The sequence below is a fragment of the Harpia harpyja genome, chromosome 1 (genome assembly GCF_026419915.1).
Source record: "Harpia harpyja isolate bHarHar1 chromosome 1, bHarHar1 primary haplotype, whole genome shotgun sequence".
NCBI classification, from domain to species: domain Eukaryota; kingdom Metazoa; phylum Chordata; class Aves; order Accipitriformes; family Accipitridae; genus Harpia; species Harpia harpyja.
In genome coordinates, this window is record NC_068940.1 from 55,422,519 (window position 1) to 55,440,157 (window position 17,639).

Here is a 17,639-nt window from a genome sequence, read left to right on the forward strand (position 1 = left end):
TGGTTGTAATAATGTACTACTCTTGCCTTAAAAAATTGCAATAGTGCATTCCTCCATTGTATCTGTAAAACCTGCAATAGTGGCACGTTAAGTCTGTAAGTGAAGTTCAAATAAGTTGTTTGCTTGTACCTTGCAGTTAAGTCTTTTTCCGTCACAGCTAGATTCTGCCAAAACTAAACTGCAAAAATTAAACTTGAACAAAATGTCCTTAAAGACTATAATGAGGCTTTCATTTCTTCTTGTGATTTACACATACCACAGATTAAAATATAATATCTAGTTGTATAACTTTTTCATAAATTGTCCTGTAATATACTGTAGTTTTCCTGAAAAAAAACCCTGATACATATCCAAAGAAATGCTGTATAGACATCTTCTTGTTTGAAGTTCTGAGTAAACAGTTGTATATCTATTATAATAGTAATCTTATTTTAGATTTTTAAAAAATCTAATAATTATATTAATCTATATATTAGTAGATTCCATATAAACTCAGTGTATATAGGGGGCGTAGAAGTTACAGAAAAAGATTATTGAGTGAATGCTGCTTATTAAATTATCATCTGTGACTCTTAGAGAAGCCACAAGAAGAGATCAAAGTCAATGCTATTTCCCCCATGAATTTCCCTCAGTGTAAAAGAAAACAGTCAACATATGGTACAGAGACCATTCATGGATATTCATCCAGTGCTTCAAGCAATGAAAACTGTAAGCGCTCCTAATTCTGCCATTATTGTAATTATTATTACAATACCTTCCTTTTATCTTTACCATTTTGTCACAGAACCAAACCTACTTCCCTCCTGCCATACTGCTCTAGTGCCTATGTTTGAGTCAGAGTCTTCTGACTTTATATTCTTCACTCTCTATATAGTCCTAGCTCTGAAGTTTGGCACCATGTCTGATTCCTCCGTCTCTAATAGTGACTTCTCTGTCTCTGTGGTGTTCTATAGTTCACCCCATATTATAGTGTCGTGGTTTAACCCCAGCCAGCAACTAAACACCACGCAGCCGCTCACTCACTCCCCCCCACCCAGTGGGATGGGGGAGAAAATCGGGAAAAGAAGCAAAACCCGTGGGTTGAGATAAGAATGGTTTAATAGAACAGAAAAGAAGAAGCTAATAATGATAATGATAACACTAATAAAATGACAACAGCAATAATGAAAGGATTGGAATGTACAAATGATGCGCAGTGCAACTGCTCACCACCCGCCGACCGACACCCAGCCAGTCACCCGAGCGGCGAATCCCTGCCCCCACTTCCCCGTTCCTATACTGGATGGGACGTCACATGGTATAGAATACACCGTTGGCCACTTTGGGTCAGCTGCCCTGGCTGTGTCCTGTGCCAACTTCTTGTGCCCCTCCAGCTTTCTCGCTGGCTGGGCATGAGAAGCTGAAAAATCCTTGACATTAGTCTAAACACTACTGAGCAACAACTAAAGACATCAGTGTTATCAACATTCTTCGCATACTGAACTCAAAACATAGCACTGTACCAGCTACTAGGAAGACAGTTAACTCTATCCCAGCTGAAACCAGGACATATAGCTAACAACATACTAGCCTAACAATGTCAAAGCTTAGGGTGGCAATGTCTGTGGCAATGTTTGATTTCCCATATCCTAATCTATTGTTTTTGTAGGGCCTGGAAAATTTCCTTTATTGCTCTAATTTTTCTATTTTTCATATTTGCAGATGACACCAAACCGGGAGGAGTGGCTGATATGCCACAAAATCATGCTGCCATCCAGAGGGACCTTGACAAGCTGGAGAAATGGGCTCACAGAAATATCATGAAGTTCAACAGGGAAAAGTGTAAAGTCTTGCACCTTGGGAAAAACAACCCCATGCAACAGTATATGCTGGGAGCCACCCAGCTGAGGAGCAACTTGTCAGAAAAGGCCCTGGGGGTCCTAGTAGTTGCAAAGTTGAACCTAAGCAAGCAATGTGCCCTTGTGGCCAAGAAAGCTAATTGTATCCTGGGCTGCCTTAGGCAAAGTATCACCAGCAGGTTGAGGGAGGTGATCCTTGCCTTCTACTCAGCACTGATGAGGCCACACCTGGAGTCCTGTGTCCAGTTCTGGGCTTCCCAGTACAAGAGAGATATGGAATTACTGGAAAGAGTCCAGCAAAGGGCCACTAAGATCATGAAGGGACTGGAGCATCTCTCCTGTGAAGAGAAGCTGAGAAAGCTGGGACTGTTCAGCCTGGAGAAGAGAAGGCTCAAGGGGGATCTCATCAATGTCTATAAATACCTGAAGGGAGGGTGCAAAGGGGGACCCTTTTCAGTGGTGCCCAGTGACAGGACCAGAGGCAATGGGCACAAACTGAAACACAGGAGGTTCCCTCTGAACATCAGGAAACACTCTTTTTACTGTGAGGGTGACCAAGCACTGGCACAGGTTGCCCAGGGAAGCTGTAGAGTCTCCATCCTTGAAGATACTCAGAAGCTGTCTAGAAATGGTCCTGGGCAACTGTCTCTAGGTGGCTCTGCTTTAGCAGGGGGTTTGGACTAGATAAACTCTGAGGTCCCTTCCAACCTCAACTATTCTGTGATTCTCCCTACTCTTTTTTTAAATCCCTGACATATCATTAGAGTTCTGTAGCTCTATATTCATTAATAGCCATATGAATTTCTCAATTAACACAAAATGGTTTATGAGTCAGTATTGATTCAATTGCCAACAGGTTGCTATTAATGGGAAAAGTGTTCATAAAAGTATGGTTGCAACTGGTCACTGAACATTGCATACCATGTAAAATATGCTGCTGCCTGTCATGCCAAAAGAGATACAAACAGTTAAATCTTACAAATGAATCATTCTAAGAGCACAGAGAGGGTCTCACAGAAAATGATGATGAGCTTTACATAGTAGGTTCATCGCTAGAGTGTTTATGGGGAATATCAGAGATGCAGGTTTAATTCTCTTTTCTGCCTGAAGGGATTTAAACCCACATCAATTACCTCACAGCAGACCGCCCCTGTTACCAGGCTGTAAAATACTCTGGGCTAGGACTTCTTCAGTCCCTCTGTTAAAATTGTTTTACCTGGGATGAATCAATAACTATTTATTAGAGAAGAAACTAGAACAAGTTCTCACTGCCTCATCCCAAACGGGCTATAGGTTTATATTCTCAACCAACAGGCCAATGAATATTTAATTATCTCATGCAAAGTGCAAGAGCCTCCTCTGAAATACAGAGCCTCATTCCATAATACACTTTAAGTCTATTCCTTAACACGTTTTTCTCATGAAAGATAGATAATGAGGGTTGGAGTCACTAGATGAGGGATTTCGACTCGTATCTCTCACATTTTATAGGCAAATGCAGCAATAGTACTCCAAAAAGGAGAAATTCAGGGAAAAAAATAAAGTTCCAGAGAAAAATACTGTATTGTAATATAACTGAATATGATGGAGACAAAGTTGCATGGGCAGCCAAAATGCTGGCCTTTCCTATTAGGACCTGACTTTGCAATTTTAGAATTCTTTTCTATAGCTCAGTTGACTTGAAAACATAAATATACTTATATTTGGCAGTCACAAATACCATGAATAAAATGGAAATGAAGACACAGGTAGATACTTTGCAGGAGGGATCACAAATACAGTATTTTTGCCTTTGTTCTTCAGTAAGAAAGGAAATACATAAATAGAAGACATTCAAAATAATGGCAGTGTTGTAAAAGTTAATAGATTCTGGTCATTCTCACTCTGCCTTCTTGTAAACCACTCACCATTGCTTATAATCAGCATCACAGTTGCAGTAGTACTTGGGATCAGTACAGTTGCGCTCAATGCCGCAGGCACATTTTTGAATGCCAGGTCCTGATCCACCCCAATAGTAGTGCTTCTCATTGGCTTTTCCAACCCACCAGGTATATGGATTCCCTTCTGCAAGGAATGAAAATGCAAGGTTATGATGCATCAAAGAGGTAGAGCTCCATAATGCATTAATTGGGCTCAGATGTTTAATATGCAGATGTTAACAACACATAACTGGACAGCCATCCCACATTTCTGGCAAACAAATGCATTCATTATTATTGAGCAATTCAAAGGACCTTGCCAGGTAAACAAAACACTTTTTTTTTTTTCTGTATTCATGCAATTTGTAATGATTGAAATTAATTAAATATTTTTTATCTTGTATGCTCTTTGCTTAGCTTTTTAACTGTCCTCTGTTTATATAATGAAAATACGTGGACAGGTTCCATAATTTTTTCCAATTAATTTCAAATTAATATAGTAAGCTATCAGATGGATTATTCAATATTTGACCACAGATGCTGCACAGAAAGATGGATTCATTTTCTCCTTTTTTTTTTTTTTTTTAAATAACAGCTTCTAATTGGAAATTAATCTGTCTTCACTGGAAAACAAACATGTTCATCATGCTCTCTCCAGCTGGCACAAAGCAAAGCATAAAGAGATATTATCAAACACCAAAAGAATCTTAACCATTTTTTAAAAATGGTTTGGTGGGGTTTTTTGTATTTAATACTCGTGCAAAGGTGATCTGAACTTTGATATAATCATATTTCTCGGCATTGGGTCTGTAACTTGATATTTCATATGCTGCTCTAAGTATATTTCTAATGCTTTTAGACTAACTAAGCCTCGTATGTGTAAATAAATAAATAAATAAAGACCCCCTCTAATTTGAAAAAATGCCCTTACTGAAAAGTTTCTTTTTATTCTTCCAGTTCAGCAAGACACTTAAATATGAGCTTAACTTCAAGCCCATGTGAATAACTCAATCAATCTCAATGTACTTTCTCAGTGACTTTTCACATTTAGAAAACATGATTGAACTCAGCCTATAAACATGTTTCTTTAAAATGTCTTTTTCCCCTCATCTAATCTGCCGCTGGTATTTTCTCATCAAATCAAACTAAGCTATTTGCATGGAATTCACTTATTACTAAATTTTACAAGTAAAATCCTACATAACAGATATTCTACTTTTCATAATTTTCTGGTTGTGCATCTCACTTATACATCTCAAAAAACTACATCCATAATCCTAAAAATAGTCATTTCACAATTAGATTTGATCATCTAGACCATAAATCTACTTATCCCAGACATATGTTGAAAGTAATTCACACAGAACTCTAAAGAAAATTAAATTCCAGAGATGGAGAGAGTAACCAAGTATCTGCACACATGTTAAAAAACCACCAAAACCCCAAAAGACACAGCTCTCTGACAACACTTGCTTTGTTCATTGCTTTTGAACTGTTAAACTTCATATAAAATAACACTATTGAAAATACAATGTGAAGAATTCATGGCAGCTGAAGGTTTTTATTAGATGTTACTATGCTGCACAGTATGACCATTCAGCTCTAGTGCTAATGCAATGGGTATGGTAATAGTGTGACCCGATTCTAGACTCTAAATTGGCCATTTTAGCTTCTGTGACTCGATTATCATGGAACTAAGTGCTGCGAGTTAAAAGAGTGTGCCATGTGAATGCTGCAGCAGCATTTCCAACCTGCAATACAATCTATCAGATATGAGAGTACATAGCCCTGGCTTCCAAAAGATTATTTAATAAGCACGTAAGGATAAATGTTATCTTTCCACAGTGAATGACAGAATCACTTTTATTGATACAGGATCCAACTACAGCATTAATGATATTTGAAGCTCCTATTTTATTTTTTTTCTTTCATCTTTGAAGTTAGTTTTTATGCTGTAGTAGAAATGCTGTAGTTTTGACTGTTAGTCAAAATTCTCTTTGTTTACACCCTTCCTGTCAAACGAAGGATTGCACGATTCAGTCAGCAAGCACTTCATTGGGAAGCAAAACTGTTAATTAAGGCACCAGAAGAAAATAAATTACTTAGAATCGTCAAAAAGAGAATTAGAAATTCAGAAACAGGTAGAAATGATGAAGAATATGGAAGTGATAGCAGAATTACAGACTACAGCGATGGGTGTCACAGGCCACTATGACAGACACCAACAAGGCATGTTTTAACTCATTTAAACGACAAATGGCATACGGTTTTAAATCCAGAATGTATTCTAGTGTAGACAGAGCTGTTTTTCACATCTGTTCTTTTCAGTGTGCACTAGCTAGAGATCTGGCCCTGTTTGGATGCATGCTGCTTCATTCTGAAGAAAAGACCTACCCACAGGCTTAGGAACACAAGTGAATTTAGGAAGATACTAACATGCATGATTAAATTGCCAGAAAGGTCACGAAGGGAACATATGATTTTAGGGGGTTTGCATTCAGCACATATTCTGCTAGCCATGCCCACAACAAGTAATTCCAGCACTGCCCTTGTGGACACCACCGACAGCCTGGAATGGCCCAGCATATTGTGCTAGGGCTTGCAACAGAGGGGTTCTTAGTAGACAGCTCTCATTAGCTATCTACCATGCAGTGGGGCAGACTTAGGACATAACCCATGCACTGGAATAGGATGAGCCTCACACCAGATCATCCTGCACCACAGTGGCCATACAGGAGGTTCTGGAGCTCCTTGATAGTCTGTGGTTAATAAAACAAAAAGGTGGGGAGACACAGTTGTGTCCCATTTGGTCTGTGCTAACCAAATGAGAAGAGCCATTTGTGGCCTTCCTGCTTCATGTCAGCCAAGAAAAAGATGAGCAGCATTTTGTCTAGAGTTCATAAGCTCCATAACAGCAATGCTATGCAGATAGATTGCAGACACCAATATGACTGGGCATAACAAATAGTAAAACCCTGCAGTGGAGATACTAAAAGAAGAATAGAAAAGAAAGGCTAGAAGGGAGAAGGATGTATCACGCAGGTAAAAAAATATTTAGAAATAGGATCACTTCCCCTCTCACACTTCACCCTCTTTTATACCTCTGTAGTCTCCTTTTGGGGATGTGAATCCTCCTGCTTCAGAGTCCTTTGCTTTTTATTTTTTTCCCCCTGCTTTGGAAGCTGTTGGAGAGGGCTGATCCAAGTAGAAGTAGTGGTGCACTCCAACATGAAGACTGATCATTAATGGATGTAATTCTATTTTATCATACATGATTATTTTGCTAAAATATCAATACTATTGGTCTGACGGCATTCAAAGTATATAAATTCAGTTTAAGGACAAAAAGCAGTGGAGGGAAGAAGTTATATATAAAAGTTGTCAAGGGTATTGCGATGACAAGTAATACCAGAAGGTATTTCTTCTGTTTGTGAAGTTAACTTTTCTTACCATAGGAACAAATTTTGAGACATGGGATAGCTTTTTTGTTGTTGTCATTTATTGACTGCTTTTTTCCCCCAGACTTTTGTGGACAAATAGCATCACGAGAAGGAGGAGCTGGAGAGATACTCTCTGCTTGCCTTGGGATTTTGATTAGAATCAAGTCTTGATGCAGAACTGCTCTTTGGGCACAAAACAGCTCTCCTTCGAGAGCTGCTGTAGGAAGTGTTTAAGTTTATGTGTACTGAGTTATGACCAGGATGCCTTTCCATTTCCCTTTTTTAAGAGAAGCCACTTGCAAGGTGTTGTGTGCTTAATAGTCAGTCACTTAGCAGAAAAGTAATGATGGTATCAGAGTAAGGTGTGGATACCAAGAAAATAGACAAAGATATCCAGCTTTTAGGACGTCCATTAAACTTACTGACAAAGTTAATAGCTGTGGTGTGAGAACAGCCTTCTAAGGGCAAAATGGCTGATCTTATTTTAACGGGGCATGTGGACATAGGAGTATGGCTGGAATATCAGATTCAAACCGTATTTTTAGTGATTCAGATCTCTCTCTCTTTCTCACACACAAAAAACCCCTTTAACAGTTACATGCAATACAGTTAACAGTGGTTGCAATGGCTTTGCAGTGCTGGACTTTGGTCAAAATTAATGCAAAATATGAGTTCTTATTTAAATCCATGTGCAATGTTAGCCCAGGTTTGCAGTTATTAAATCAAAGTATGTAAAGAATCTGATAATCAGTGTTTTCTATCAAGAAGTGCTCCCCCTCTACAGAATATTCAGAAAAAAGTAAAGGATGAAGGGAACTTCTTTGTATTCTCACAGATGTTTGAGTGTCATAAAGTGATTCCTTTTTCATCTCATAAATGTATCTTTGTGTGAACCACTTCATTTAATATAAAAACATACCCAACCAAAGTTAATGTAGTATGAACTGAACTCTTAACAGTCAATAATATATTTATTTCTAACATAGCTGAACAGTCTCAAAATGTAGAAATTTGAAAGTACACTTTATATTCTACTGAGCATTTAATAAAACCAATTGGTTTTATTATTTTTAAATGCAACTGATTAATTACAATGGTGTTACTTTCAACATTTTAGTGCTGTTATTTCAAAGCTGTTCAGTACCAGTAACTGAAGCCCCAATACCAAAAGAACTCAGATTAGGGAACTGAATAAAGTGGACAGATGCTCCATGGCACTCTGCATTCAGTAGGCTCCATTCACAATACAGCCCTGAGGGCTGATGACTGTATTTCTTATTTGTAAACTACCTGGAGAAGCTAAATGCTTCTCTTTCATTTATCATCTCCTCCCTGTAGCAAATTTTCCTCCAGTCTCTTCATTGTTCCTTCATTAAAAGACAGCACTTCTTGCAACAAGGATCTGCAAAGCCTGGCTGGCTCCCATGGCTATCAAAGGAAGACTGGAAGTGTGTTGCTTCTGCTGAAAGGGAGGAGGCTGTTGTCCACTCCAGCAATTACTCTTATGCACCTTTTCCAACTTCTGGAAACAAAGGAGCAAATGTGGTGACTATCCAAGGCTCTTCCCTTGGTTCTCTGTCCCAGCTCTTTCCCATTCCTAGCGCTTTATTTTGGGAAGAATAGCAAGAGAAAATAATATTGGCAGCACTGCTAAGAACATGGCCTGTCTCACCCAGAGTTCTGTGCCTGACAGGGCCAATGGGAGGCAATATTTAGAGAAAAGATCTGAGTTTGGCTATTACTTGTGGTTGATTACCTTTGCACTCCCTCAGCATCCATCACTGCGATAAGGATGCTAGAGGGTATATTTCTGCCTATTCCTGTTAGTGTCTGTTTATAGATCCACTGCCCATGAATTTGCCTAATTCCTTTCTGAACCTGTATATTCTATCTGCATCTGCAGCCTCTTGTGGTGAATCAAAGCAAGCTACGACTTGCTCTGGATAAGGATTAACCTGCTTCTGCCTGTCAGGAAATTCTCCTGACCTCTTTCTGGTCCTTAAAATTAAAGGGAATGGTTTATACAGAAAGACTAGGAACACTTTCAAACTGAAACTCAGAACCTCTGAAAACCAAGACCAGTAAAAATTGTTCATTGGGGACCCTGCCTAACTTTAAGGACTACATTTAGCTGTTCCCCTGCAAGAAATTAGGTGTTAATTTACTGGACTGGATAGCTTTGAATTGAACTTTTTTTTCTGTTCCGAATGGGACCATTCCAGTTATCCATTAATATTACAAATTCCCTAATGAATACTAAGGGATGTCAACAACAATCACACTATGTGTATAATTGTTATTGTTTTCAGAAAAGATTCTTTTGTTCACTTCTCCAATTCTTTGTTAATGGAACAGATTAAACAGCACAGGTTGAATTAACTGCCCAGTTCTTGTTATTGGCAGAATAGGCCCAAAGATAGCTTTCAAAAATGTATTACGATTTTGGAAACCTAAATTAATCATAGGTAGAAATGAAAGCTATTTCCCAGGGATAATATAAGATGATGACATTAAAGACAAAACTTCAAAAAAAGTCAGTCTGCACATGTGGAAAGGCAGGTATAATTCTTCTGGTTTTGAATGAAATATATTCTTTACATGTGCATGTTGCATTAAGCTACACTATAACATACGGTACCTTTAGCCTCACACAAGGGTAACATGATTTTAGGTCATGGTTCATTAGAGCCTGTGCAGGAATTCTATCTGATATTGCATTGAAGAAACAGTCACTGAAAGAATAATTTTGTCACTGTTTGAAAAGTTCAGCATGCTAATATGGCTGCGCGCTTCACAGCTTTCACCTTGCTTCTTATTGCCATCTTTTTTCCTTACACCATCAGCAGTATCTATTCCACTCAGGTCAAATCATTTTTATGAACATTGTGAGCCATTTATCTCAGCTTTTGAAGACTTAGAATTTGGAAAAAATAAGCAAATTGTGGTTTGATGTCACTCATGCAGTAAGTACATCCACATGTTCCAATTTAGGATTATTAAAGTCAAGGGTGTCAAAGCTGGGCAGACTTTGCTGACCTAGTTTATTTTGTGCTGATTTGATTTTTCTCATCTTTATTATTAAGTATATACCTAGGATGAATATGAAGCTGATTCGCAGGTTTGCTGCCCCTGCCTCATGTCTTGGAAGTGCACACCTAGACTGAACATGCAGCTGCTGAGGAGTTTCATGGCAACAGCAGAAACTCGTAACTGAAGATGCTCAGGGCAGATTCTGCTCCTGCTTGTACTCCAGGCAGACTGTGAGCAAGCTGTGTCAGTTTAAGTGATCACCCAGAAGTCCGAATTATTTGAAACTGAGAGAACAGAGCTGAGAGAAGAGACTGGCTGGCAGGTCCCATTTCCAGATTTCAATGACAATACCTGTGCAGAAAGTGACTCAAGTGAACCTTCTAAGATAAAATGACAATTCATATATATCTATATGTGATAGTATTGAAATTGTTTTTCTTTTTATTAGTATTTTCTCGATTTTCCATTTTTTTTCAGTAATACTTCTTGCCCTCTATTGCGTTGTACAATATATACACATGAATTTAATATGACATTTTTAATTGAAGTAAATTCTTATGTTGTTATTGTCATTTTGTTAACTGATAAATCATTTTTCTTTGCAACCAACTAGGAAAGGTATAAGGAGTGCTTAGTATGTACAAAAAGAGGTTGCATCAGTGGTTATCATTCTACTAATGGCTAAGAGTTAGATTAGTTAGAACCTCACAGCAACACAAATGGGGCATTTGAGCACATTGGAAAGTCAGGGCAGAAAATAGAGATTCAAAACCAAACCAACAGAAGGAAAACAACAGAAAAGAACCCTTGGTCACTTCAGAAAACTAGGACTACCTAATTTATAGCTGCTTGTGAGTTTAATGGAAGTATGACCTGAAACTTTTAGTTTGTTATTTATGATAACTTTCATTCTGCAGGTACTTGTGTCTGGTTTAGTTCTTTTTTCACGGTGCTAGTATCCAATAAATTCTTTTTTTTTTCTTTTTACTTTTACTATGACTAGCCTGGAACATTCGTTTTCTTTATAAGCTCACTGAGGCGGTTGGTCTGTTTGACAGTACTATTTATTTGCAAAAGCTGTGTAAACTGTGTGAAAATTTAAGATTTAAAGTCTGCTCAGAAACAGAAATATGTGATTTCTCAGCCTGCTTGTTAATATAAGAATTGATATGATTTGGTGTCTAAATTCATGGCCAAGGCATTTTAATGCAACAACATTTAGAAGGAGGTGGGTTTTTTTTCCTTTTTAAGATATTCAGAATTAGGTCTTACTTCAAAAATAATCTATAAATGAAAAATATTGTTAAGATTTTAATAGAAAATGAAGATAAATATTGGAAAATACTTGTGAAAAGCATAGAAAATATTGCTGATGATTTTATCTTGAAATATTCAAAAGAACGTTTTCAATTAAGTAGGGTGTTTTTGAGAACTATTGACCAGCTGTATTTGCAACATACAGTGGGGCCTACGGTTTTTTGTCCCAAATGTCAATAAAGTCTCAATCTCAATAAAAAATAATAATAATATTAAAATAAATATAGCAAAATCTCAATACCACATCCTATTCACTGTTTTCTTAAGAGCACCTAGGAATTAATTGCTGTCCTTTTCCTCCATAGCCCTAAAGCAGTGCATTTTGCAATGGAGGCAAGGCATCTCCATAACCCAAACTAGAAGAACTTCCATGGTATCGGGAACTAGAATCAGACATTTAGATGCCCAGCCAGGAGCCCTGGCTCTCCCACATATCATAGAAGAGAAGACTCCTGCGATCAGTCCTCACCATACTTCTTAGGCTTCAGTTATGTTTTGGTACATAGACAGGCCTAACTGAAAAGAGCCTAAATTTTCTCATCTATGTCCAGTAAAGACAGAGAAGAAGTGAATCTATTCAAGTGCTTGAGAAACAAAATTACTGCCTGCTTACTGGCACTCATGCCTCACGCTGATGGCCACTGCCATGTTCTTCTGTGCATGAAAGCATTCTCATGTGCCTGTATATTTGCCTACTAATTGTTCAGAGAATATATTTCATATATGTATATATCAATTTCAAAATATAAAGCAGTAAATACAGAATCTTATCCTAGATACTATATATTTGTTTAAAGCATCTTTTCAGTAAGGCAACAGGGGTACTCCTTGTTATTGAGTAGCAGTCTGTATTTTTGTTCTAGTATCACAACTGCTTCTTAAAATTTCTTTGCCTGGATCCACAAAAATGTAGGCAAAGATGACTTTTCTTTCAGAATTAGCAATCTATAAAAAAGATTAGGAGGGAGAACTGTCATATTGGTGTCCAATGGCAACTTAGGAAAAGCTGTCTGACAGCTTTATTTTGCCATTGGAGAGATTAACTCTTTGCCCCAGCTTATGAAAACCTAGTCCAGTACAAATGATTTTTTCCCTTGTAAAGACTCGTATTCCAAGCTGCAGCACTACTAACCAAGCCTGACTTGTTATTTTTCTTGGAATCACGTCTCAGTGGTGAGATTTAGCTGGGGAAAGCAGCTGTCAAATGTCCTTGTATGCTACTATTTGCTGGTTTTAAAGTGAATTCATTATAAAATCACCACAGTCCCTACTACCCTTAACAACATAGGGTGCCAGACTTGCCGGTGTTGCAATTAATTGTGTACTGTAAATTCACCGGGTCATTTAAGGCCAAAGAACAGTGTCTTTGCTTAAGGTAATGCTAAGGGGAAAAGGAAAAGTAAGTACTTTTAAACAATAAAATGTCACTCAAGGGATAAAAAGAACATTTACATACATAAGTATTTTACAAAAAGAGTTCACTACAATTTTTGCTATGTGTGCTGAAACAATGGGCTTATGGTGTTTGTTCTGGGAGGAGGACATACAGGATGTCTAAATCACAGTTAGAAAGTGTAATTGCAGTATGAATAGGCTTTTCACAGCTAGCACTACCCCAGAAAGCTCGGGGGCCAGCAACAGCAAAGCTGGGAAAGTCTTGATACGAGCTTACAACTCACCTGAAGTTTGCCCAGCCAGGTCATGATAAAATGCACATTTCCACGTCATGGTCTTGGAAAGAACATACTAACAATAAATCAAAGGATTACATGATTTTGCTAAAGGGGGGAATGTCTTCTTGTGAACAGTTGATAAACTTTTCTCTACCCAACCTTGATGGACAGGTAAACAGCATACACACATACATGTACCCATTACCACTGACACTTTGCAGGTTAATGCAGCTAAAGTCCGTCATTTATTTAACTTCTTAAAAGGGACATAAAAAATATATTTCAACAGTAAGAGAATGCATTTTGAAGTTTTCTGTAGCCACAGCCTCATTTTACAGCAGAGATCCATTGGGAAGATTTCAGAAATTGTGGTTATTAGCACTGCAATGACTACTCTTATAAGTAGTATGATTTATAGGGGACTGTAAAATCAAACTCAAATTATTATATCAGACAGTGTAAAACGAGGGTCATTTAAGCTGGCATGCAATACATTATGTGGCAACAGGGCAAATGCAAAAATAAGCTCTGTAAAAAGTTCAGTCAATGATACTGGTATCACAGAATCGCATGCCGTGATCACATTTTTAATGAATTCCCTTGCTGTTAATATATAATGAAGATAATCAAAACATTCCTTAAATAAATTTAAAATACCAAATAATTCTTGGGATCTTGTTTCGCACACTCACATAGGAGTGCCTTTAACCTATACAGAGAAGAAAATAGATAACATTCTTATGTGTATCTACATTATTCAGCATAGGGTGTCTTTCTGATCCATTTGATCTGATTTGCAGTAGTAACAGCCTACATAGAACTAAATATGACAGCTCCTTAAGAGTTGATGCCATTATTTTGCTAACAAATGAACTAAAACTAACAAGATCCCAAGGTAAATTAAGCTACACTCTAGTGAGCAGAACTGATGAAAGCTTTTTCTGCAAGCAGTCTTTCCTCAGAGGTCCCATACTTCTCTCAAGCATTTCTCTTTTCCAACTGTTGCTCCCTGGCCCCAAGCACAACCAGCAGTACTTTAAGTTGAAAGAAAAAAGCTATTATAAGAGCCAGAAGGACTTCAAGCTTCTCTCCACCCATGAGAACTTAATATCTGTCACTTCATATGGAAGATGGACCGTGGCACAATTGGAAATTGGTTTCGAGGAGCACAAGGGTTTTCTTTTGTTGATGAGACTGCTGCAGCAGCTGCTGCTGCTGTTGATTTTCTTTCCCCACAAACCCTTGAGGAACCTCAAAACATTCAGCTTTACTTTTTCCTTTCCATTGTGCCTCCACTGCTGTATTGAGAGCCATGAATTTGTGATAATAACACTGATATTCCTATGTCAGATCATGCTGTCTCAGAAAATTTGTCTCTCTTTTTTTTTTTTTTTTTCAATTACACAGTGTGCATGCACAATTTTGAAGCCACAACTAGCGCTAACACATGAATACGGACATTAGCCTGTTTGCATGGTAGTCACACTGCTCCCAAACCGCTCACTATTCCAAATCTGGAAGGTATCTGATCCTTTGGAAATAAAAATGATACAAAACGTGTATTACCATGACTTGTAATGTGCTGTGTTCTATACAATAGCAATGGATTTCAAATGAGGAAAAAATGACTCGATGAGCCTCAGCACTGAGGCTTACAGCAGGCTGACTATCGAGTATATTCAAATTGAAATAAAGGAAGCTACACTACACAAAAAACATCACTCTGGGACCAATAAAGATTAAAGCCGGAGGTCCAAAACCAAGCCATCTGTTAAGCAAGGGTGATTTGAGACAGAAATGGAATGTGTAAAAGAATAACACTCCCAAATAAGCCCTCCCATCAGAATGCATTTTCATTCTTTTCACGTTCCTACAGTCCAAACCCTTTCATTTTGCAAGGCTTTTGCTGTTTGAGATTAACCTGTAAATTATTACAGACTATTATATCCTCTTATTAAAAATCTGAGAAATATACGAATAACCTTTTAAAGGGTATACTTACTACACAGAGATTTTAGAATTTGTATGAGGCATCAATAATGATGATGTTGCTACAACGAAGTCTAAACAGATACAAATTTCATTGTGAAAGGGGACAAGCAGGAAAGTGGGGTGATTGACTTCAGATGTGTGATGTGTTGTCTTCAGCTTAATCTGGAGAAAACCGTCTTTGCGTCCAATGTTGGGATACGAAACAAAAATAACCAGAGCCCTTTTTTAGCTGATCATTTGTCAGACTTGATGATGGGCTTGTGTTTTGCTATTTAGATGATTTTTCTTCTAGGTCAGTTTGGGTCTCATGGCTACTGTGAGAACCATGTCTCTATTGATTTCTGGGAAACAGACACACATATTGATCAGGACTGACAACTGGAAGGGTTAGGTGATATGGTTTACATTGTCAAGCTACCACCTCCTACAGTGTGAGCTCAGGGCACTCTTTTTCCTCACTGAAGCTTGTTTCATCAGTCCATTCAAGTGCATTAATTCTCACACACGGGTTTCAGATTTCTCTATGGGAAAATAGAAATTGGCTAATGATGCACTTTATTGAATACCTAATAAGATATTACGATAATCTCTTATTCTATGAGTTGAAATGGCATTTCTTAACTATCATTATATACTCACAGGGCAGAGGAATTACACTGATGAAGTGTATGGAGTACTAGTTGCAGTATTAACAGTAGAAACAGACCTCCAATTTCACTGGCTGCTGCAAAACTCGATTTCAAAATCCTACATTACTGCACTGACACAAAGAATGATTTCCACTGCTTTGTGTGGCAGAGTTTGTCCCACAGTCTAGAGACATAATGACATATTGGGGAAGATAACAACATCAACAGTTTTTCCCTTTGTCAATTCTTTGGATGCCTTTTGCTCTGGCATGCCGTTTTCTTTTGTCAGGACCAGGAGTTTACCTCCCTGCCTGTAGGGCCAGCTTGCTAATACAGCCCTTTGAGAAGCCTCAGATGACTGAAGCTTCTCCAGAAAAAGCTGCAGGAATCTTCAGCAGAGACTCCCTCCCAAACACCTCTGCCAGGAAGTGTCACTGGGGGGCACCCCCCTTTCCTTGGGAGCTCCTTTGAGGATGATGCTCTCCAGCGTGTTCCCACCTGAGCAGCACTGCAGCTGCATTGCAGCCATGGACCTCTCTGATTCGGACCCAGGCCCAATGGACTACCTTCCTGGCCTGACCTTGGACCTGCCTTGTCACTATGGACTTGCCTAGTGATTGCTGGTCTTTGTCTGAACCTGGCAGTTGTCTCTGGACCTGATCCTGACCATGACTTGATACGGAAATGCCTTCTTCAAGTACTGATATTAATGAGAACGAATTTGATAACCCTTGACTCACACAATATAGAAGTAATTTTCACTGGGAGAAGTGTTTTGAATGTTTTGAACTAGGTGCAGCAAATACTTTTTCTCCAATTAATGAATGTCTCTTATCAACAAAGTCCATAATCTGGGCATACTCCTGTACTTATTATTTTTACATTGTCCTCTACATCAAATATATCTTTTCTTAATCTACCTTCCAAGATGTGGTCAGTTCTCTTTAGAGCTGCTGCTATCTTCTGAACAATGAGTACACATATGTTTACAGAAAACAGATATCAACAAACACAGCATTGTAATGCATTTTCTAATTTAGCTTGGAAAAAGAAGAATAAAAGATTAAGTGAAGTTTTAATTAAGAGATTCATACCATGCAAAACTGATATGGGCACTCACTAAATGAATATAAAATCAATACATGAATCTCAAAATAGAATTGTAAAGAGAAAACTATCATTGATCAAGCTGTAAACAACACAAAGTAAGAAAAAATGTCAAATATCACAGAGGAGAAATTACTAATACAGACAGACCAAGCTGGATCACTTCATAAGCTCAGCATTAAGCAAACTATGTGGACAAAGGAAAGGTCAAATACTTGGAAACAAAGATTCAAACCATACTCTTAAGGTGGGGACAGCAGGCCTGTCCGTGAAAGCAATGATTCTGAACAGGTTTTTAACACAAACTCCTCTGTGGGACTGAGAGAGTCTAAACACCCCCCAGATTATTCACAGATAATCCATTCTTTGGTAACACAAACACATGAACCAATCCACTCCACCCAAAACAGACAGCAACACACCTGAAACAGGTATTGTGTAATGTATTTTTAAATGTATTTGGCCTGTTATGTGACTGTCAGTGAAACAGCATGCCCATCACTTCTTGCCACAATGAAAGTTGAAACATGGAGGGAGATTCAAAATACTGGACTGAAAAAGCTGTTTTAGAATGAGCATTTTGAAGGGCCTGAATCTTTAGTTTATCATACAGAGCCCTTCTCAACTTGTAAGTCAAAAGCATTTCGCAAGTGGGCTGTCCTGCCGAATCCTAGGTATCACGAGGGCTCTCTCA

The 17,639-nt window shown here is 38.2% G+C and overlaps 1 protein-coding gene across 3 annotated transcripts in view; it reads right to left on the reverse strand.

The window, feature by feature from the left end:
• CNTNAP2 (contactin associated protein 2) overlaps nucleotides 1-17,639 on the reverse strand; it is a 1,249,274-nt gene that overhangs the window by 237,801 nt on the left and 993,834 nt on the right. For all 3 annotated transcript variants that reach the window (XM_052795237.1, XM_052795244.1, XM_052795253.1), the window contains one exon: nucleotides 3,746-3,902. In XM_052795237.1, coding sequence (XP_052651197.1) covers nucleotides 3,746-3,902 — 157 coding nt within the window. The remainder of the gene's footprint in view (nucleotides 1-3,745; nucleotides 3,903-17,639) is intronic.